At 37.4% G+C, this 25,213-nt stretch overlaps 1 protein-coding gene across 1 annotated transcript; it reads right to left on the minus strand.

The window, feature by feature from the left end:
- Nucleotides 1-373: 373 nt before the first annotated feature.
- Nucleotides 374-25,190, minus strand: acvr1bb (activin A receptor type 1Bb). The gene is made up of 9 exons (XM_079627292.1): nucleotides 25,028-25,190; nucleotides 14,544-14,789; nucleotides 13,860-14,108; nucleotides 12,565-12,795; nucleotides 7,616-7,783; nucleotides 6,247-6,403; nucleotides 4,831-4,955; nucleotides 4,606-4,736; nucleotides 374-2,854 (listed from the first exon to the last, which is right to left on the minus strand). Exons 1-9 carry the CDS (start codon nucleotides 25,089-25,091, stop codon nucleotides 2,729-2,731), a joined length of 1,497 nt encoding a protein of 498 aa, XP_079483418.1. The 5' UTR covers nucleotides 25,092-25,190; the 3' UTR covers nucleotides 374-2,728.
- Between the last annotated feature and the right edge of the window lie 23 nt (nucleotides 25,191-25,213).

A 25,213-nucleotide genomic window follows, 5' to 3' on the forward strand; every position in this document is an offset into this window, starting at 1 on the left:
TTTCAGTAATTCAACTTAAAAGTAATATATTATATAGACTCATTACATGCAAAGTGAGATATTTCAAGCCTTTATTGGTTATAATTGTGATGATTATGGCTTACAGCTTATGAAACCCCAAATTCAAAATTAGAATATTGTGAAAAGGTTTTCATAAGCTGTAAGCCATTATCATCACAATTATAACCAATAAAGGCTTGAAATATCTCACTTTGTATGTAATGAGTCTATATACCGGTAATATATTAGTTTCACCTTTTAAGTTGAATTACTGAAATTAATCAACTTTTGCACCATATTCTAATTTTTCCAGTTTCATCTGTAAGGGTCTAAACTCATGTTTCCGTGTGGACACAAAAATGAACATGACAAATGTAGGAAAATCTGTGTTTATTACCATTTAATAATTACCCATGTACATGAATGGAAACTGAAAGTTCCTGAAACGTCCATGTAGATCGTGGAAATGCAGGCAGATTATACAGGTATGGCTGTGAGGTCAGAGGATATGATAGACCGGGACTGTTTGCACATCATAAATCACGTTGCGTCACGGATCTTTTATCCAGGCGACGGATGTCTCCACCACAGCGAGCGGAGGAAAGAGTCGTTCAAACGCTTTCTGGAAGCTATAAATATATGTACAGACTCTCGTTTATTAACAGGAGAAACAAATACAGATCCATCCAGAACTCTTATTATTATCAATATGATCTTGACAGATTTGAGCCAGTGTAGTCTTATAGTTCTCAGTAGTGTTACAATCACATTTCACAAACGCTGACATGGAAGTTTGTCCTTTTTGGATCAAAATTACATGAAAAAAACAAAACTATGCAATCATATTTGGCTTTCTCTGGACACATTAAATAGAGTAAGGTGACTTTGAATTGTTGCAAAATGGACGAATGAGATTATAACAGTTCGATTGTCAAACATCAGACACATTCTCTAGACATTAATCCTGAAACGTCGTCCGTGAGCCACTGGGAGATAAAAATCAATAATAAAAAGAAAGAAAGATCACTAGACCCGAACCCCCGTACAGCCGCTTCAAGACAATTCCTACGGTTTAAAAGCGCTATACAAATGAAACCTGAATTAAATCTGAGTCACATTAAAAAACAAACCACAAAACAGATTAAATAAAACACAGCTAAGCTACAACCACACAATTGTCTACAGAATCAAAGTCGATTATTAAAAAAGGTCATATAGAAACTATATTTACATCTTGCATATTTCATACAGAAGCGAGGGCAACAGTAGTATCTATGGTAACACTTTACAATAACAAACCTTATTGTAAAGTGTTAGCGTATCTATGTAGTATAAGAGGACATTTGGAGTCATAAATACAGTGTATTAGGAGTAAAGAGGCTTCAACGCCCAACTTTTCAAGTCAACTTACATTTTCAAGTCGTTTTCTCTCTCATTACAGGCCCAGTGCAGGAAGAATGAGATCTACTTCCTCGAGAAGTCATTGTGCCTTTGAGGAATAGTTCAAATCCTCATTTATTCACCCACACGCTTTCTTTCATAGGAAACCTGAGGGATGCGCTTCTTTACAGTGAAAGTGAGGATTCTGGGAGTGTCAAGCTCAGAAAGAGAGTAAAAAGCATTTAAATTATAGGACTTAGTGTTCAGATTTGTCATGGAAAAGAGCAGCGCGCACATTCTGTGCATTCTCTCCTTTTGGGTTGCATTGAAAAAAAAGGGTTTGGAACAATATGAGGGCGAATAAATGAGCATTTTAACGTTTGCATGAACTATTCCCCTTACAAAACAGTCTCCTCAACTAATAAAATGTGCGTTTTCCTCATTTTTAGTGTCATTTAATGCTACAGCGAGAAGCAACAAACAGGTTTAGCTGTGAAGAACAAACTTTAACTGAAGCCTGTACTTTACCCAGCACAGCTTCACATCTCACATGACCCCGTCCAGCGCTCGGGACGTATGAACACGGTCAAGATGCCAACACTTTAGCTTAGTCGAAGGATTCGGAAATGAAAAACAAAAAGAGGGTATGCTATTTACACTTCCATACGTTTAAAAAATATACTATGTACAGTAGCTTTATTTTGCCCGTGGAGGAGAGAAGGAGATCTAACGGCGATAAAAAAATAAGGACAATATGAAGGATCTGCAAGCTAAAATAAATAGACATCCGTACCGTTCAGTAGTAAGAATAGACGTGTGTGTGTGTGTGTGCCAGTGTGTGATTCAAAAAATCAAAGATGGCTATAATCCACGCTCATGAAACCTCCGTAATAAAGTGCAAATAAGGTTGTTTTGCTAACAGCTTTAACGTGGTTATGAAACACTGGCTGAGAGAAGGAAACACATGACTAGCAGTGAACCAGATAAACCCAAACCTGTAGTGTGTGTACTCCGCTTAAACTGGTTAGCAAAGCGCTCCTGCTAAACTGATCTAAGAGAAAGCTAAAAGCCAGCATTGGAGAATGATCTTTGGGGGAAATTGATTTGAACAGAAATCGTGAGTGTCACATGACAGGTTGGGTGGTGTAGTGGATGATGGTGGGAGAGACGCTAGCGCAGGTTCAGTAGTTTTGGCGGTGGGGTGAGGTAGGCCCCGTCACATCTGAGCGGACGGAAATACTTTTTAGACTGGCAGGATAGTTTAGAGTGGTAGCATGTCTGTACACGTCATCTTTGCTTGGAGTGTTTCTCTCGCTCTCTCTCTCGCACGCTGAAGGTAGTGTTGCGTTCAGATTTTCATGTCTTCGTCCACGCTGAGTTGAGACAGGGTTTTCTTGATACGGAGAGCCGTCAGTCGCGCAGCGCCGTTCGCGTACCAGCACTCTCGCATGATCTTGCCCATCACACGCAGCGCCTGCAGGGAAGCACACACACGAGAGTGAGTTTACCCACATCATTCTTATATTACAGATATATTATCTATTGCAATATTGCACCGCATGACAACTAGCACTTTTTAAACATCAAATGTCCAATCATTTTTTTAAATAATCAAATATGTGCTTAATCATTAAACCCGGTTTATTTATTTTGTTAAAGTTTTTTATTATTATTATGTGAAATAAAGAAATAAAAAGGAATTATTTTTTAATTTTTTATTAATTCTCTTATTCAGCAAGGATGCATTAAATTGATTTTAAAAAAGTGACAGTAAAGACATTTATACTGTAAAGATTTCTATTTTTAAATACACATTATATTCATCAAAGAATCCTACTAAAAATGCATCACGGTTTCCATAAAAATATGAATCAGCGCAACCGTTTTCAACATTGATAATAATCATAAATATGTCTAAACCCTTAAAGACCTAGATAATTTTTGGAGCACCTGACTCGCCTGTTCTTTAATTAGTTTTTCTAACCCATTATAGCCGTCAGCATCAAGTGCCATATATCATTTTAAACAGGAGAACTTGAAGTCTCCATCTAGCTCATTTAAATTCCATATTTTACATTAATTTTGTCTTGGAATGGATGAATTTATCAGATTTAAGAAAAAACAGTAGCACATTTTTAGTGATTTTTTTTTTTACTCAAACAAATCCTCTTGGATTTTTTCCTTTAGAAAGTTTTACTTGGATATTCTAGATATCCAGATGAAATTTTGACTACATGTAACAATCCCTTAGCAAGTTATAGCCATTTATTACAACATTATTATAGGCGATTTTCAGTAAAAAGCTGGTGTTTTTTCAATTTACTGACAATGTAGATGTGTCCAAAAAAGTTGAGTAAGTAAAATAAATTAAAAACATTGTAATAGAACACTGAAGCAAACGTGACATGTATATATATAAACCAATCTGGGCACGAGGATGGGACTAAGCATCAACAATAATTCCTGTTTGGCTCAGAGAAACAAACCACATGGGTTTCTATGACGAATCAATGCTGATCAAAACCTGATGATGCACTCACATTCACTACGGAGCCTCTGAATGTCCAAACGCGATTAACCTTGTTTTTTATCTCCTCGTTTTTTTATCTCCTAATTCATCTCCTCTTTACGGGACTTTTTAAAGCATACAGATTGGATTAGCGGTTCAAAAGTTATTAAACATTTAAGAACAATAGTTATTGCTGTATAGGTCTTTAAGGGTTAAGCAGCAAATGATCATATTATCCTGATTTCTGAAGGATCATGTGACACTGAAGACTGGAGTAATGATGCTGAAAATTAAGCTTTGATCACAGGAATAAATTACATTTGATCATATATTCACATAGAAAACAGTTATTTTAAATTGTAAAAAATAATTCACAATATTACTGTTTTTACTGTATTTTTGATCAAATATATGCAGCATTGGTGAGCAGAAGAGACTTTTTCACCAACAAAAACTTCTGAAAAGAAGTATAATGATGAAGTAAGAATGTTTATTTCAATATAAAAAGCAGTTATTCAGAGATAAATATAGAACCATGGAAAAAGCCACAAAGATATAATCATCTCTCCTTAATCCATAAAATACTGTATATAAAATTTAGTAGAAAAAACTGATCATTAGGAAATCATCATGATATTAACGTCAAAATGACACATGAGGGTCGCTGGAGTCTAGTATGCTAGTTAGCCGTAGCATAGGCTGTTGTGATGTCTCACCTCATAGCTCTGCCACCAGTTCGGTATGTTGGGTCGTAACCTCTGGTCACACACAACTTTCCTCATTTCTTCTATGGATGGGTCGGAGGGCACTAGGTCATAGTAGGGCAGTTGGTACTCTTCGTGAATTCCTGAAGGGAAACAGCAGAGGAGCATTAATAAGAGCAATGGCTAGCATAAACAATGTGTGTCTTTGGTAAAAATGGTTCAGATTAATGTCAGTACCTCCAGCATTGCAGCGGCGAGCGATCTCCCAGTACACGAGTCCTAAAGCGTAGATATCAGCGCATTTAAACGAGTCAAAGTGACGCATGTTTATACTCTCTTCTAGAACCTCAGGTGCCATGTACCTGAAACACAACAGAAACGGACATAAACACGACCAGGATTACTTAAGACCAAAGCATACCTCCATTTTTTTCACACGTATACATACCGTCGTACAATGTGTAGTCCATTTGATAGCGTTTATATTTATATATATATATATATATAAAAATAAAAAAAACTTCCAAATAACGCTGCAAAACTATATAGGGAACCCTCTCATTTGATACATTACTATAATATTAAAGGTGAAAATAAACAACAGCACCAATAGATATATTTATCTGCTATTTATTTCCAGATATATTGACACTCAAATAAAAGCTGAAATGTTTGTATACAACTCAGTTGCACATAAGGTAGTTTTAATAAACACTTCTTCATGGCAAATTTATTCAAATATGCATATATAATTAACAGCGAATAAGCTCTTCTCTAGTGTTTTTATAGCTAACTAATGAACTGTGTGAACACTGATCTGTCACGTCACATTAAAGAGCTTCAAAACCCCATTTATTGTTTGAAATTCGTGATAAAATGTTCAGAATTTGAAAGCGGAGACTGGCCGATAGATCGGTGCATCTCCAGTAAAAACTAAGTACCGGTACTAGTCTTTCAGCTTTAAAGGTACACTGTGTAGTTTAAGTATTTTATTAGCTAAAATCAATGTCTTTATTCATAAACATGTCCTCATTGGTGTAAAATTACCTCACCCAATGATCTGACTTATCCACGTAAGCAAAGAATTTCTTATCTTTATTTACATTGGACGGGTAAGTCCATGGAGGCTTCCATGTCGTTCTGCCATTTTGAAAAACTATAATAGCAGAGAGGGACAAAAAGCACTAGCCTACCTCAACGCGTTTTCGTTCAGAGCCAGCGTCACGTGACTGAAAAACCAGCTGAATTTGATTTGAAAGGCTGCACTGCACAGTACTTCATAATGCAGGATCATACTTATGCCGAGCCACAGGAGAAGGAATCCACGTCGCCAAAAAAGCGAGGGTAAATATCGGGATAGCTATTAGAAGACAGGTTGTCATAGCTTCTTGGTACATAACGGCTACCGTAGTTGCAACACACATTCGAAAAAGCGAGGCGCTAGAGAGCACTATTCCTTTGAATGCAAAATATTGTTTCACCGCTAGATGGGAGAAATTCCTACATAGTGTTCCTTTAAAGTACATAAAGTAGAAACCACAAAACACTGACAGTATACCGTAAGTAGACGTGTTGGGTCAGATTATTGTAACACGTGTGTTTGTATACATGTTTTTCTTGGCTGTTATTTCTGCCACGTGATGTAAGGCGTACCTCTTAGTGCCGACGCGTTGGTTGGGGGCGATATCGATGGTGTCAGAGACGGACTCGTGACGAACTGCCAGGCCGAGATCAGCGATTGCACACGTGCAGTTTTTCTTCACCAGGATGTTCTTGGACTTCAGGTCACGGTGAGCGATGCCAGGCTTACCTGCCGAGCAAAAACAAACTTTACAGATTCATGTACGCACACACATCTGGTAAACACTTTTCTCTGGTCAGAGAGGGATCGCAATATCGCTGTTCCACACCCTTAAGAGCGCCACATACACAACATTTTTAGGCATCATGACAGTGGGAATGATGCTGCCTAAGTTGGCATAGCAAGTATCCTTCAATGATGTAACCATTCCAGAATGGCAGACGACAGATGGAGTCAAGGGAAACTTTGATTTTAAATATATTTGATTCAGCACTGAAAGGGCCTGATAAATATTAATCATTGCACCCATTATTTGCGTGCTCTCTATATGTTTGTTCGTTCTTATTAAAGTAATTATTTTAACAAATGCTAATGTCAGACTCTCCTGGAACCAACTGAGGTCTTAGTAAAATCACAGGCACTATTCCTAGTTTCGGCACAATGTTTTACAGTAAAATTATTACAAACATGTATTTAACATTAACATTTACACTCAAATAAAAGCTGAAATGTTTGTATACAACTCAGTTGCACTTAAGGTAGATTTAATAAACACTTTCATGGCAAATTTATTCAAACATGCATATATAATGAACAGTAACTAGTGTTTTTACAGCTAACTTACGAACTGTGAACACTAGATGACGTTCTTGAGGTGAATGCAACATTATTGTTCACAAGCGGTTTTATTGAAATCTTTCCACGGTTGAAACGCAGGTTGAGTGATCACGGGTCATGGTACAGATTTCGGCAAATTGTACTGTATCTTTCAACATACCTTCTGATATTCATGCATGTTTTTCAATATATGACTTGTATTAAAGTGGAAGAAAAGACTCGTGTCACCACTGCCGCTTGAACTACAGCGATCTGTCACGTCACATTTAAGAGCATATTACATACACATATTAACATGTATATAAACACACACACACATTATTTGATCAAATTTCATCCAAATTTTTCCACTTAGAAGCACATGAGCTTCATTGGGAATAAGTCAAGCCCTGTCCCGCTTCACAACATGTTACATGTTTGACGTTTGTTTGCAATTTAACGGAAAGCCAACTTCCACGGCTACTTTCACGACAAAGAACAAGTTATAATACAATAAAAGTCTGCATATCTGATGTAGAGGCAGTGTAAGACGTTAGCTGTAGATAAGGCAGCTCACTTGGAGCTCATTTCTTTAAACTTCATCTAATAATATGACACACTCACCCTGAGTGCCCAATATCTCCATATGCAGATGTGCCAGGCCGCTGGCAGCCGTCAGTGCCAGTTTGATCATGCCCTCGATGGTGACTGAATATCGGTTCAGATAGTCAAACAGGGATCCATTCTCATGATAGTCTGACACCAGCCACAACTGAGTCCATGTGCCATTATCTGTGACAGAGACAATTCAATATTATTATACCCAGATGACAACATTAAAATGCACTGCATATTAGGGCTGGGACAAGAAATCGATTCATTGCGATTCGTGGACCGATTCCAATATTTTACGAATGCATCGCCATTCTCTCTTGAACCGATTCTGAGCTGTTTTTAACAGCAGATGGCGCTCTAGGCTAGTTTTTAACCGCACGCTCAAATGCTCACGAAGAAGAGTGCTCGTCTGAGAATGTACAGAGAATGTCTAATAAGGGGAGAAGGTTCACTCTCGCTACACTTCCGGCTTCTGACTGGTTGCAGTTCCACTCTGATTCCATATGAGGGCGCTCACAGGACGAGTGCAGAATGAATGGAGGTCTATGGAGCTATACCCCTCAAAATCCACTTTTCTCAAGATATAATTTTTTGTCTAGTAATTTGAATGTTGTATTCGAAAGGAGATGCAAAGAAATTACACATTGCTGGGTGTTAGATTTTTTAGAGTCACTTATTTGCTTTAAAAAGTCTTTCAAAATGTCAATGACGTCATACACATCGTACGACCAGAGATACTGCTTTACGGCAATCCTTCAGTCACTGTGGTGCTTTCGCGCTCTGCACTTTATTTTCTCTCGAGGCATCGCCAGCACAGCTGACACAGGGAAACACACGTGCTAGAAGAGTTTCTGCTAGAATACATTCTGTTCCCGCTTCGGATGCCATGATGCCATCAAGCGGTATCTCTGGTCGTAACCAGTCCTTCACTGACCAATCAGCGTTCGTTAGCAGAATGCTAGCGTGTTATGGGCAACAACAACTCAACCTGTAAGAAATCGAAAGGACATAAGTACTCGTTCATTCAATTTTAGACCTATAACCCATGTTGAACTTGCCAAACCTACAATCAAATCTGAGATTTCTCAACGGCAATCGGCTGAAAGGGACAAATTTAGCCGTCTAGCCCCATAGACTCCCATTCATTTTGCACTCGGGGGTGATCGCCCCCAGTGGAACTCTGGTGGAACTACAACCAAAATTCGGTACAATAGGACTTAATAGGGAGTGAACAGGCTCTCCGTAGACGGGCTCTGGAATGTACCAAGGGGGTAATCCATCCGCCGGAAACTGAAGCCTCCGCGGGCGCCGCCATTGTAGCAGAACTTCACCTGCTGTTAGCATTCCATTGACTCCCATTCATTTTTGCGTCACTTTGACAGCGAATAACTTTACATCTGAGGCGTCCAAAGACTCCATTTGTCCATTATTTATTTCTAAAGAAACTCGACAATGTATAAAAGGCTCCATTACCTTGTACCTTACGTTATGGCCCCGTAGAAGCCGTTTTTGTAAAAATAGGCTAACGATTGCGTCATAACTCACGCGACTCTCTGTCGCACTGTAGAGAAATTACCGTATAGACCGGCGTAGAAGCTCGCAGGCAATCGGGGGAACGTGGAGGCATTAAGTCCGATAAAGTGAAGGGAGAAGCCCACAGAGAGTGATAAAGTTGATCCTGCTGCTAGCTCATGGACAGCTAATGCTCACGCTCTCCGTCTCTGCGAGATTCGGAAGGGAATGATTCAGATTTCTCTCCGCACTGCCACAGCTACTAGAAAACTGACAGCTGTCAGACACGTTGCTCACGTGTTCAAGCTCAGTTTGAGCCTGCGCAGTTCGCCTGGCGATCAGGAAGTTAGTGCTTCAAATGGGCTTCACTTTTCTCCGTTGAAGTCTATGGGGTCGCTGTGTCCATCTTATATACTGTCTATGGAATGTACTTGCGCATTAGAATGGTTTTATGGCGCGAGATTAATGTAACCAGCCCACTGCAAACACCCTTATAATAATTAAATGATTATTTTATAGGTTGAAGTGGTGTGTGTGAAGGTGCGTTCACACTACAAGCGACACTATACCATTCATTTCAATGGAGAGCGGGCGATTTCCGGCAGTGACCGTTGGCGACTGGATGGGGCGTGTCCAGCGACGAGACAAAGTTGAGATCTGTTTAACTTTATGCAAATGAAGAGCGACTTTCGGGAGCGAAAACTAGTGTTAATTTCGTCAGACGAGACGAGACGAAATATGTTCGTCAACGACTTTTTTTTCCATGACTAAGACGAGACGATGACGAGACTGCACTACTGTTCAAAAACGCTGACTAAGACTAAATTAACATGCATTATTGTTGACGAAAAAAGACGAGACGAAAATGTTTTGCATAAAATAAAAAATAAGATAAAATAATTTTCGTCTACAATCGTCTCTGCTTTTTCATCAGCTGTTACGCCTTTAAAATATTCCGAATGAGTTCGCGCTGTTGCAAAAAAATAGCCTCCTGGAAGTTCCGGGAGTCTCCCGCATATTGATAGCGGCTCACTGATGCCCACGAATTAGTTAAAATCTCCGGAATCTAGAGCGAGCTCGCCCGCGAGACAGAGACTGTGCTCCAAACCGCGTAGCGCGTGCACGGTGGAGAGAGAGCAAGAGACCGCGCACGTGTGCCTCATGAAGTATCATCATGAAAAAAACTCAGCACCGGGGTGCACCCCAACCTGAAACGTCTTCCCGCGCCTTTGTAACTTCAGTCGTCTGTTGGGCCCCAGCTTTTGAATTGTGTTGGTTAAAATAAAATACTCTTCAGAACAGGTTCCTCATTTGTAAATGTGTCTCCTCAGAAATTGAAAACCAGACATGTTTAACAGTTGCATTCAACAAAAATCATTCAACAAGTGTATTTTGTCAGGTTCTGACATTTAACCAATATTTGAGATATGTGAAACACTTTTATACTGAAATGTTAATCAGAAATAATCTCAGTAATAATGTGTTATTAAAAAAAAAAGACTATTTTTTTTACTAAAACTTGACTAAAATGAAAAGACTTAGTCGACTAAAACTTGACTAAGATACCTTAAGTTCTCTTTTGACTAAAACTAGACTAAAATGATGAGACTTTTAGTCGTCTAAAACTAGACTAACAAAAAAAGATATGTGAATGACTAAATATGACTAAGACTAACAAGGACATTTGGCACAAGACTAAGACTAAGACTAAATAAAAAATAGGTGACAAAATTAACACTAGCGAAAACCAATAGGAGTGAAGTCAGTGGAGCGCGCGTGATCCGTCACTCTTCAGTGCTGAGTCTGACCGAGGCAAGTTGAACAAGAAGCCAATTTTAGCAGTTAGAAACGGTCCTATAATTTGTGATATATCTCCATGTACATACAGTGGTTTTCGCCGTGCTGACTCCGAGCCTGAATGGTTTCGTGAGCCCAGATAGACCGGTATTTACCCGTTTGCTGCAGTTAAATAGCCGCGATGGTAAAGAGCACTCGCTGTTTCTCGTTCATCTTTAATATTATAGTGGTAACACTTTACAATAAGGTTCATTAGTTAACATTAGTTAACTACATTAGTTAACATTAACAAATAATGAACTGCACTTATACAGCATTTATTCATCTTTGTTAATGTTAATTTCAACATTTACTAATACTTTATTAAAATCTTGTTAACATGAGTTAATGCACTGTGAACTAACATGAACTAACAATGAACAGCTTTATTCATATTAACTAACATTAACAAAGATGAATAAATACAGTAACAAATGTATCGCTCATTGTTAGTTCATGTTAGTTAATACATTAACTAATGTTTAATAAATGAACCTTATTGTAAAGTGTTACCATTATAGTAGTAGTAGTAAAAAATCTTTATTTGTCCCTTTACAGGGCAATTTAAAATAGCTTCAACCTCACAAACATACAATTTTTTATAAAACAGAGAACAGTAAAACATCACAAAACCTTACGAAAAAAAACATCACATGCCCGGGGCATTTATAATAATTCTTCATATATTTAAAAAAAAAAATTGTTTCAAATAAGTATTTACACTCATAACTGCATTTGAAACAAAAGACCTAGAAGCTTTAACGGTCCTCCACTTGGGCACTCTATATCGCTTTCCTGAGGGAAGCAATTCAAATTCTAAAAACAAAATGTGGGATGTATCCTCTAGGATAGTCAAAGATTTCCTAAGAACATTTCTCTCACACAAAGCAGACAAACCCAACTTTACAGATCCTGTAATCTTTGACCCTAAATTAATAATGTGCTGAAGCTGGGATCTACTTTTAACATTTAATCCATAAAACCAACAGATCATAGCAAAGGTTAAAACACTTTCAATGAAAGATCTATAAAACATTATCAATATGGATTTATCCACTTCAAAAGGACTTAAGCTTCCTCAGTAAATATAACCGTTTTTGTGCTTTCGATATGATAAGGTTTGTGTTTTCCACCCACCTAAGTTTATCATCAAAGTGCCCAAATACTTATATGAACTGACCTTCTCAACTTCTTTACCCGCAATAACTACTTTAGATGGAGTTATATACACTGATTCCATTTATATTTAGACTTTTCCTTCCAAAATATTAGTTTGTAGCAGCATGAAAACGGATTTGTTGTTTACAACATGGAGTAACATCCGTCAATGTCACTCACAAACATTACTAGGCTACCAGTAGTGGGAACGCCCACTAGCGACCTAACCGCCAGCAACTGGCGACAAAGTCACTAGTAGTGTGAACGCAGCTTAAGGCATTGGAAGCCAGCAGAGTACGGCTGTTTCTAAAGCACGCAGTGCCATCTGCTGTTAATAAGCTCAGGATCAAATTGAGAGAGAATCGCGATGCATTCGGAAAATCTCAAATCATTTCTCGATTCACGATGCATCGATTTATTGTCCCAGCCCTACTGCATATTCATTAGTTTACCTTTGTTGTCGGCAGCAATGAAACCCAGAATATTCTCGTGGCGGAGCATGATGGTCTGGTAGATTTCAGCTTCACGAAACCAGGAGCGTTCTTCACGAGAGGAGAAGATCTTCACCGCGACGTCTCCTCCTCTCCACCTCCCCCTCCACACCTCCCCAAAGCGGCCTTTACCGATGATCTCCTGCAGCACTATTGTACGGGCCACTGTCCTCTGGACAAACAGCGGCAGACCTGCAGCATAGAGAGAGAGAAAGACTTTATAAAACAACTCACAATATGCAGGAGGAGAAGATAATCAGTGAACTACTTGTATGTGAATCTGTTTCTTCACATAAGAGCATCACATGATTTCAGAAGATTTGTGCTACATATGATATCGCATAATATATAGTAGTGTTGTCTATGGGATCCGCTGATAGACGCCTGGTTTCAAACTCTCCCGTGTGTATCTGTGTAAGTGCTCGGTGAAGACAACATGTTTTTGAAGCGTTGATCATTGTAACCAATCACAGACATATACCGTATTTTCCGGACTATAAGTCACACTTTTTTTCATAGTTTGACTGGTCCTGCGACTTATAGTCAGGTGCGACTTATATATCAAAATTAATTCATACTGACAGATGAACCAAGCGAAAACATTACCGTCTACAGCCGCGAGAGGGCGCTCTAGTTAGCGGAGTTGTTCAGAAGAGACACAGAGGAAGAAACTCAATGGATTCAGTGTTGAGGGATGAGATCGGGAGATTGGTGAACCTGCTTACCGGTAACTTGCTTGTTGGACTCGCTGGCTAATGTTAATTTAGCCTATTCAGCCTCCCAGTATATGTTCTTTATGCTATTGTGTAGCTGAATAACTGATAATGTGTTACGCTAACACACCGGACACCTTCAGCTGTTGTTCTGTGTGCTGTTGTGGAGCTGAATAACTTGCCTTTCCAGATTAAATGTCTGTTCTTGGTCTTGGATTTTGTGAAATAAATTTCTAAATAAATGCGACTTATAGTCCAGTGCGACTTATATATGTTTTTTTCCTCTTCATGGCGCATTTTTTTGACTGATGCGACTTACACTCCGGATCGACTTATAGTCCGGTAAATACGGTACACTATATTACAAATCATTGAATTCAGGTATCCCAATCACTTATCCACAGTTGTATAAAATCAAGGACCTAGGAATACAGACTGCTTCTACAAACATTTGTGAAAGAATGGGTAACACTCAACATTATAAAACTATAACAGAATATAAATAACACTGTCGCATACATGCAAACGAACTGCGATACTAACCTGACCCAGATCCTGAGGTGGAGAGGTCGTAGATGAGGTCCTGTAAGGTCTTGTCCTTGGCCAGGAACATGTGTTCAGTGCTGGGATCCTCCACCTCCAGCCTCTGCCGGTGGCCGTAAGCTCGCTGGTGGTGCTGGAAGAGGAAGAGACCCAGCAGAAGCAGCACACACAGCACAAAGACCGGACCTGCCACCACTGCCGTGAGCTCCACCGGCCCCCAGTCCTGTTCTGCAGCCGGTTCGTTCGTCACTGACAGAGGACACAATGCATTTGTTGCTTTGATGACATCTGGAATTTGCTGGTTGACTTTGGCATTGATTACAGCGGATGCAAAGATCACTCAGATCAGGGGACTCTGATCTACTATCTGTTCCTAGAACTAGACTTGAAAATAGTTGTGATCGTGCTAAGTTATGGAATAGCCTACCGGCTTACATCAGAACCAACGTTGTCAATTTTTAAATCCACCTTGAAAACGTATCTTTTTAATATATCTTGATTATCATTATTTTTCAATATTTTAATAGGTTTTTCCATTTTAATGTTCTTTATTTTGCTTGACTTTTTTTTATGTGTTTTCTATCTTATTGTTCGTTTCCTTGGCTTTTGTAAAGCCAACACCAGTTGTTCTTAAACGTGCTATATAAATAAAATTGTATTGTAATGTAATGTACTGATGCTCACCGGTTGGTACTCTGAGGTCAATGCTGTTGCAGTAATCCGAGTAGCAACAGTGTGTGTTCACCAGTCCCTCTGTGCTGAGGCAGTAGATTGGCTGGCCCGGAGGAACCAGCTTCTCCTTCTTAATGCAGAGCCGCACGTGCTGCTCCTGTCCTTTAATGACGGAGGTGGAGGCCACGCACGCCCCGTTGGTCTCGCACTTAAAATCATTCTTCTCACAGTGTGGTGTAGTGCAGTTACAGAACAGAGCTGCAGAGAGAATCAAACAAACACATTTATTCATTTAGCAGATGCTTCTATCCAAAGCGACTTACAAATGAGAACAATAGAAGCAGTGAAACTAACAATAGGACAACAATATGCAAGTGCTATGACCCGGCTTCCCAGTTTAATCTAACGCAGTACATGTACTTTTTGTTTTTTTGGGTCAAATATTAAATGTATATTATATATATATTTGGTTATATTTTACATTAAATATTATATTAAAGCAATAAGCCCCTTGAAGCCGTGTTTTACAGTGGATGTAGAACAGCTAAGAGGCGTTGTTAGGCACGATGTGAGTTAAAACCACCTTAGCTGTTCTAAATCCACTGTAAAACACGGCTTCAAGGGGCTTATTGCTTTTATAAAACGGTTACTCCATAAAAATAATCATTTTAATATTTATTTTATTCATAAAATAAACACCAGCAACAAAAAATATAACGTTATAACACATTTATTCATCCGCCAAGCAATGTAGATCCAAAGAGGTTTAACACACGGTTCGCACACGTTTTAAAGTTGTTCCTCCTAGTCAAGTGATTTAAATGCTTTGTGAATGTGTATTTGCAGATTGAACATCACTTGCTCTTAAAATTGCATTCAAAAGAACCTTAAAGGGGTGGTTCAGGATTTTGGACATCGGACCTCATTTCCAAGTTAGCCTGGCAATTACCGGTAGGTTCATTTATTTATGGATTATTAATATAAAGGCACGATTAGTTGACTAATTGGTAAATGGACTGCATTTATATAGCGCTTTCACAGACCCAATGGCCTCCAAAGCGCTTTACAATATTGCCTCACATTCACCCATTCACTCACTCAATCATACACCGACGGCGGTGTCAGCCATGCAAGGCGATCCAGCTCGTCGGGAGCAGCGGGGGTTAGGTGTCTTGCTCAAGGACACCTCGACACTTGGTCAGGTGGAACCGGGGATTGAACCACCAACCTTCTGGTTTGTAGGCAATCTACATGAACCACTGAGCCACTGCCGCCCACAGCAGCATTAATTGCTTAAATGAACGACTACTACTAGTCAACTAAAAGGGCAGCCCTATTGTTTATGAACACTGCAGTGAATGGACCAGAAGATGTGTCTCTTGACGGGGATTCATATACTGAGAATAAAGCAGCATCATGTCTGTTTATGTAGGGAGAATCTCAAAAAAGGTTTAAACCAGAGGCAGACTAGACAGTCTGAGACAATAGTTTATCATTATTTGACTTGTATATGTATTATTTGTCATTGTTTGAGCATGTGAATTTAACAAATAAAATAAAGTATGGTGGTATGTAACAATTCAAGGACAATACAATCAATTCCTGATAAAATACACGCATAAAAGTCCCACATGTGTTTTATCACATAGGACAATATAAACCTCCCCATAATTTTGTATGGCTAAAAAACCCAATTTGTCCATTACGCGCAGCCAGACAGAGAGGATTCAATCATACTGGAACCAGAACACATTTAAATGGAGGATGCAGACGAACCAAAGTGGCCCCAGACGTCCCTCACCTGCAGTCCACAGTCTCAACTCATCTGAGCTGCCTTGTGCAGTGAGAGCTGAGCGATGGGCTGCAGGATTCTTCTAGAGATGTGCAAAACTGCATTATTGATTTGGTGAGATCTAAACCAAAGAACTACAACGTGTTCATAAAAAAAGCTGTATGGAGCACAACTCACTGGAAACGAATGAAGACCGTCTGAAGATGCGTTTTCTACAATTTGGACCTTTAAACTTAACGTTTCATTTTCAAAGTTCATGCCGCAAGATGAAAAAGAAAACACCCCCTTAAAAAATACATAATCCAAAGACATCCATCTGCAGTATGAACGGTAAATTGACATACACAGCTTCTCAGAAATGGTTTTAAAGCGCTGATAATCCAAAAAAAGCTACAGTTGCATGCTAAAAACCCTCTCCAAGAATTGATCCCTTTTTAAGCGCTACTAACGATACTCACTTGTTGAATTCTCTGGCCATCTTGACCCATCTCTGGATCTTCAACACGATCTCATGAAAGTGCGTATCTATACCATAAATTGTATTTCTCGTGCCATTTATTATATACGCCAAAAAAATTTTTCGTGTGCATATGCAAAGCACTGTAAATCCCTTGGGTAGGATTAAGGGTGTGCATGCGTATTACACGCCATAAAGTGCGTATCATATATACCCAAAAACAATTTTTGGCATATATTGGCACGAGAAATACAATTTTGTGGTATAGATACGCACTTTCATGAGATCGGGCTGGGATCTTTCCTATTGTACATATATTGGATTTCTTTTTTTAATCAACACTTGTTTATTTTCAGCATCTCTGTCCTCCTCCTGAGCCAATCATAAAAATATATCACACTTATAAAATTCATAAAAGATTTACACATTGAAATCTAAAAAAATACTGCAGCTTGTTTGATTGCAATGGTCAGAAGATCTGAATGGTTTTTGCTACAGGAAAGCATGACTAACATTACAGCTTTCCATGGAAAAAATTAAGATGCTACAGAACCGTGAAACAAGGCTCTACTAATTAGTCAGGTAATAATGTTATTAATAATACAGATAATACATTAATAATGTAGGTAATATAGTTATGCAAGAGCTTCTGATGTGCAACTTTCATTTGGCACTTGACTACCTTTCTGGTAAAGACACTACACAACGTTATTATTGAAAAAAAAATTGTGACATTAGAAAATTAGAAAGTGTGAAGTGAAATTTGAAAAAACGGCTGTGATTTAGTCCACAATGTCCTCGGCACAGCTCGGTTTTGCCAGCGCTGAATGCAGGCCGCGGCGTGTTGCGTTCATGGCGTGACTGAACACAGCTCCAGCTCATGCCAACAGGAACCGTTTCAAGCCAAAACACAGTGATTAAACAAATTAAGCCTTGATCAATTCACATTAAGAGGATCTGGTTTTACAGTAAACTCTTGCAGTGCTGGCATCAGATAAGCAGTGTGGGAGATTTCTACTTTACTAATGAAAGTGTTTGTCAAAGTTTGCATGGACGTAGGTCGTTGCGGAATGTATAAATTTAGCATGTGGGCTTGGTTTTCCACTGAAGACGTTTCATCATATCAGTGGATTGGAAGTGTAGAGGTATATTGGTTAATAGACAGGATTTCCTGTTATTTACACTCATTCTTACAATGACGCAAAAAGAAATGCCATCACCGTGGGAGTTCAAACTGAGTGAAACTACTGGTTTACAGATGTTACGACTTTGTCATTGTGGTTGATGTTGCAGTCTATGACAGGTTTACGATGATGAATCACAGATCTGTTCTGATCAAATAAAAAGATAAATGCCAATAACTAAACTCATATAATCATGCTTTTAGGATGGCAAAATAATTAGGTTTACCAACAGGGAGGAGAAAGCAAATCCCATATCTTTTGTTGAATTCACAGTTCAATCAAACTCTGCAGTATTTTGGTAAAATGTGTGTGCAATTGGAAGCAAAATTGTGTCTTTTTTTACATTTATTATATGCAATTAATAATTTTGCATAATGTCAAAATATGCCTCTGCAAATTAAATACACAGAATTTAATTTGAAGTCAATTTGTTTACTGCTGTATGCTAATCAATTTTGTGTTGGGTCACAGAAGATGCCCAACGTAAAATCTTTTCTTGTTTCTATTCAGTCTAGACCAATTTGAAAGTAATAATAAAACAAAAGTAGATCCGTTTAGTAAAGTATTAGTAAGAGTACAGTAGTCTCTAGAGAATGACCTCACTGCTAAAGTCTGGCTTCACAATACCAAACTCTCAAACTGACATGAACTTGTTTGTACTTGCACATACGTACAGAAGTAAAGTGATAATACATTTCCAAACTAAAGTCCCTGAAACCTTATTTGATTAGACCAGATATTTAGGCAAAATTACGACTAACAATAGGCCTTTTTACTTTTCACTAGACCAGACGTCACTTGCTGAATTAAACATACACAAAAGTGAAGTCATGTGAAAATAATCATACGGCAGTTTGTAAGGTTTGTTAAATGCCATATCTGATATTATTTAAGAAAAACAGTAGGCAGTATACAGTGTAAATTGACAATGATACAACAAAACCATGATAGAGTAATTTAGTAAATATGAGACACTATGATTCAGTGTTGGTCATTTAAAGTCAAGTGGCCGGGTCATGTGACCTTTTCTAAACAGTATAATATTTAAAATGACATTGATTACAAGGAATTTTAAAAGAGAAAACAAACTTTCCGACAACATTTGTTTTATTAATTATATTGTAGTTAATTCTGCACAGGAAATCTGAAATGCCCTGCATCGGATAAAGTCTTTGGTCTTATGTTCAGCTTGAAAATTGTTTTAATTGTATAACTAAAATATGATGCAATACCAATTGGCAAGACAATATGGAAAACATCAACGGGACTTTACGGGTTGAAAACAGGAAACCATTCATATCCGGATTGGAGTATTAGCCAGGCTAATATGCAGCGGTTCTTTAATCATGGAGCCCTAAGGGGGATAATTAAAAACTTTAGAGGTAGTGAAATTAGATTAGTCTGATTATTGCGCACAGTATCATTCTCCAAAAGGAAAATACACACAGTTTTGATCAAGATTTGTATATCCTGACCTACAGATCCATGCAAAGCTTTTAGTTAGCGCTGCACAATATATAGAATTTATCGCAATATTGCAAATGTATATATCGCAATATGCATATCGCAACAGCTTGCAATAAATGGGGTCATGAACAAAAGACAAAAAATTTCTTAGCTTTAATAAGTATCAGGATATATTTCATTCATACAGTGAAAACTAAGCAATGTTTTATTTTTATATTTTATGATTCAGTATCTTTTATTAAATAAACCTAATGTAGGATAACCTGAAACCCTGTGGTTTACACTGATGTTAAAATAACACTTCTTATGCTACAGTAAAACTAGGGCTGTAAATGATTAATCGAATCCAAAATAAAAGTTTGTGTTTACATAATATATGTGTGTGTATTGTGTATAATTATTTTGTATATATAAATACACACATGCATGTATATATTTGAGAAATATTTGCATTTATATACTGCATATATATTTTTATAGGATTTATATTATATATAAATATAACTATTTTAGAACTATAAATATATATACATTTTCTTAAATATATACATGCATGTGTGTGTATTTATATATACAAAATAATTATACACAACACACACACATATATATTATGTAAACACAAACTTTTATTTTGGATTCAGCCCTAGTTTACAGCCCTAAGTAAAACGCTGATGTTCACTTTCTTGTCATAAAAAGAATGTGAAACACATGTAGGTTATCTCATTTTAAATATATTTTAAAGATAATTTAAGTTTATTTTACACACTTTAAGCATTATCTAATCGCATATCGAATATCGCATTATAGAAGGAGTTATCACATATCGCATTTTTCTTCAATATCGCACAGCCCTACTTTTAATAGCTTAAGGTCTTTATTTTATATTCAAAGGACAATTAAATCATTTGGTATTTCCGAAGGAAAATAAAACACAGAGAGACTCGCACATCAGACATCCAGGAAACGAAGGAATATCCACTCGCATGTCAAATATTTGATCACATTGATTTACACACAAAAAAATAATCTAACAATCCAGAAAACCACGGGGTTCCTCGCACTGTCCACTACCAACTAAAAGTAAAGCAAGAGAAGTCACGCTGTAAGCCAGCTTTCTAAACTACACTAGTCTAGACACAAATATCATATGCCATCATATGACTGATGAGTGTGGCATAAATATAAAGTTCACACTTTTAGTCTAAAGAAAACAGCTATAACATTTCACAATGTGCTCCTTTCAGTTCACGGTATACTTGGCCACCATGAAAAAGGCATGACTGAGACACAAATATCCACATCAACAGTGATTTGATGCTACATGACGCATGTTGTCAACCTAGTTCTGGTTGACAATATATTAGTTTTCATGCTGCTAAAAAAATGAATTGAAAGGACAAATATTGTCAATAAATTGCACCATTGCATCAGATCAAAAGACATAATTTGCTCCTGCAAGGACTTCAGAAGAAGCAAGCTCTGAATCAACATGCACCAATGCTACATGTTTCCTTATTTGCTAACAAACATGCATTTATTACTTTAATGAGATTATTGTTTCTGCCTTAAATTAGCCTAATACATTGTTTAAATGTATACATTATTAGCTAACTGTGTGATTTGTATATGCATTTCTGAAATGCCTAACTTGGACAGTGTCACCTCTGATCCCTCTAAATTGTAATGTAGACATTGCATTTTCTGTAAAGCTGCTTTGAAACAATATGTATTGTGAAAAGCGCTATACAAATAAATGTGAATTGAAATTGAATCATTTAAATGTCAACATATTTCTTGAATTTCATGATCAAAATGTGAATTAATTGGAATTCAATGCTGCCCAGAACCGATGAGTGTTTGAATAACCGAAGTTTTGCCTCATCTATTCAAAGAACATTGTTCTCAGCAGTGCTATGAAGCGTCCAGGTGGTCTCAAGAAAAATGGGCATGCAGGAATGTTACTTTTCTTGGAGAAAAGTGGTTTTCTCTATAGTGACCACCCTGAGAATCACTCTCGCTAAGTGTTTTTATGGCAGACTTAAAAACTCTAGCCCAGTTTCCACCAAAGAAAAGGCTGTTCAGAACCAGTGAAACTGTCTCTGCTCTGGCATCTACAACCGGACCGGCCAATGCCAGCGGCTGCGGGGCTCAGATAATGTCCTTAGATTATGATTTGTTCACATTAAAATAAAAAGATGTCTACACTTGAAGTGCCCGGCGCAACACAATGTGACACGCATTCATTTGACGGACACCCTTTGCTTATCTCTATCCTCTTGCAAAACATTATTTTCCCTGTCCATCTGAAATAAATAATTATGTTATTTCCAAATATCACATGTGAATTATGTCTGAGACCTGACAGGTGACTTTAGCACTGCTGCACTATCAATGATGACGAATTTGTTATTTATAATGTAAGAGATTATGAAACTCAACGTAAGAGACTGAAACTCAAATGACTTTCGAATACAAACACATCTTCCTGCTTCTGCCAATAACACTTTCGAACTGACTAATACACACTTCGTTTGGTGCAAATTATACGCCTGAGTGTCTCAATCCACAACACTTCAATGAAGAGATAGATACAATGTCTCAACTGTGAAGAGTACATAAACTGGTAATACAACTATGACTGAAATAATTATTAACAGTTATGTATCTGATTAACTAAACTGAAGTGGATCAAAACCTTTCATTAAAGTTATACATGCATTTTTAACAACCCGTTCTTGTCTTAGGACAACTTTGATGAACTTTTTTGATCCACTTCAAATGTTGACTACTGTAAGGAAAACCTCAATACTTCTGCATTTTACAAAGACATTTGGTAATATTACCGTAATATGATGTAATTTATCAAAATCATATAGTTATAACAAATTAAATATGTATGTCTTTATTATATAGGTGCATGAGACCTCAACATCTGCCACGTGGGAGTAAAAATTGGGTAAACAAAACTTAACTTAGGGCTGTGAACGATTAATCGCGATTAATCGAATCCAAAATAAAAGTTTGTATTTACATAATATATGTGTGTGTATTGTGTATAATTATTTTGTATATGTAAATACACACACATGCACATATATATTTAAGAAAAATGTGTTATTTATATATAAAATAGTTATATTTCTATATAATATAAATCATATAAAAATATATATGCTGTATATAAAATGCAAATATTTCTCAAATATATACGTGCATGTGTGTGTATTTATATATACAAAATAATTATACACAATACACACACATATATTATGTAAACACAAACTTTTATTTTGGATTCAGCCCTAACTTAACTACAATATAATATGCAGATTAAATTGGTAAGTAAGACCCAAACTGATGTAAGAGACATTAGTGATTCAAAATAAGTCAAACCAAACCATGCGAGTGCTTCATCTATTGATTTAATGATCGACCGTCGCTGTCATGTCCGAGTACTCAACTATTTGTGCACATCCCTAATCAAAATGAAAACCACTTGGCTTAATAATATGCCAATTATAAATTGATATTATAAATATTTACATTGTTATATTCGCCTGACATTGGCAGATGTGACAAAAACTAATTCTGTAAATTTTTAAAATGTTCTCATTATTATTGACTTGTATTTTCAAGCAGAGTAATCCCTCACACACTTCAGATGCGTGTTCAGATAAGCTTTTCACTTCTCTCATTAAATATGATACACAATCTCTGTTTGCTCTGTTATAAATTAAGATTAAAAAGCATTAGCTGCTGCTGTCTGGGGATTACTAATGTTATCCATGTTTCTGCCAAACTGGGTGAGTAGTAACAACATGCTTTTCATAAAGTCAGAGGGAAACATTGCAGAACAACGAGACCATAAACTGCAGGTGCAGAACATTGACCCTTTACACATTTCCGGGTTTCTCAGATGAGGAAGTCGTCACGGTTGGATAAACTTCTATAGTGAGGAATGAGAGACTACATTTTTTTGTGTTCACATTTGCTCAAACAGCAAAAGAAAAACGACACAATAGTGTTTTGACAACTTACAAAAAGGGAAAAAAGATAGAGAGATCCTTCTCTCAAAAGGCATATTGATCAATAGAAAGATAAAAGCACTTTATTAAACCTTTAGGGGAAAGTCTGAACTCTTAAAACTCGTGTGCATGTTCAAGCCTGTAGCTTTTAATATGCAGAAAACATTAAGGGGCTTTTTACAGCGGGTTAAATAGAAACCTTAAAAGTAATAAAGAAAGCCCCCTGGCTATGAGTTACCCGTATCAAACCAAACAGAGACAAAGACTAACTGTATTTCTATATGACATGGAGAGAGTCAAACACATATCCAAGAGAAATGGGGTCACTGTTCGGTCATACCCTTATTTTGTCCCCTCTTCACAATTAACTGAGATTTAACCAATTCATTCCAGTCGCAGTCACACTGAAGAAGTTCATAACACTGGCTCCATGACCATAACCCAACTATTATTATCATAACCTGTGCTCAGAGGTTATTGTTACTCAAAACCATATAATCATTCAAAGGAAATCTGCAGACCTATACTTCAAGCTTCAGACCACACACACCTTCTTCCTGTCCTGACATTAACATGTCGTTGCATACTTGATTTTAAACTGTAGTTACAGTGAACAGACCCTGAGAGCTTCTCTCTATAGTTAGCCTACATGTAAGAGAGGTATACGGTCTATCTATTCCTTCCCTGATACTTCCTAAATACAACACATTAATAACAAATAAATTACAATACACATTTGGAAGAACTTAGTTCCACCTGTAGTAATGTCTGAGAAATGTTCAACAGGTCAGTCAAGGCATATCTGTTTATAAAGGCTCTTCTGACTGTTATAAATCTCATTCAGACACACATAAACAAGTTTAAAATAATCTGCCAGGGTTAAAATAAAACCATTTTTGTTTACTGTAAACTGACACTGTGGTCGTTTATTATAAAGAGTAAAGTCAATTATAAAGTCTCTTATAAATACTTAATACACGCAAAAAGGCAAATAACCCTAAATGAATTCACTTAAAAATATAACTTAGGCTAACACAAACAATGAAAAGTATACAGCAAATGTTAACAGCTGTTTATAAAAAAGCATTAAACCCATCGGATTGATTCAAATATGGCGATTCAGGGTGTATGAAGTCTTTTAACTTTATGTCGTTCAACAATCATATTCAGACGCATATCAACTTAAATCTGAAATCTTAAATAACGATTAAAAATGACTAATTTACAGCCACGTAATAAACTAAGTTAGCCGGTTAGCATGCTAGCCCTTCACCTTTATGAGTTTGCAACATAATCATTTTCATTCTGATGGATTATTATGATTTAAACTATTCACATATATAAAATAGAACTTAAAGCACATCATATATTCATGTTACTGACAGAGAAAGAGAGAAACGAGTGAAAAAGCAGAGAGTTTAAGGGACCAGTAACGTTAGTTAAATCCCAGCGCCATGTTGTTGTTGTATTAAAAGCCAGACGTTCAGCGACTAAAACACAATTAAACGAACCAAACTGACACACACCTGTAAACAAAACAATGCTGAAACAAATAAACACTTAATTCGTACCATCACACGCTCCGTTCAGTCCCGATAAAACGACCAAGAGTCGCAGTATTTGCCGTGGGTCCATCCTCCTCACAGGCTCCCATCGCACTGAGATGCGCGTGAACTCTGCTGACGAGAACGCGCCAATGACTAGACGAGAGCGCGCGCGCTGGCCAGCGCCACAACGCGCGCGCAATACACAGATAG

Source organism: Phoxinus phoxinus, assembly GCF_949152265.1.
Source record: "Phoxinus phoxinus genome assembly, chromosome: 11".
NCBI classification, from domain to species: Eukaryota; Metazoa; Chordata; class Actinopteri; order Cypriniformes; family Leuciscidae; genus Phoxinus; species Phoxinus phoxinus.

What these genes read in the sequence shown, in the direction of transcription:
- acvr1bb (XM_079627292.1), bottom strand. Translation starts at nt 25,091, where the DNA reads ATGGACCCACGGCAAATACTGCGACTCTTGGTCGTTTTATCGGGACTG. An exon ending in GGAGATATTGGGCACTCAGG is followed by an intron (nt 6,404 to 7,615) that starts GTGAGTGTGTCA and finishes TTTGCTCGGCAG; the next exon opens with GTAAGCCTGGCATCGCTCAC. An exon ending in TCGCCGCTGCAATGCTGGAG is followed by an intron (nt 4,737 to 4,830) that starts GTACTGACATTA and finishes GTTTCCCTTCAG; the next exon opens with GAATTCACGAAGAGTACCAA.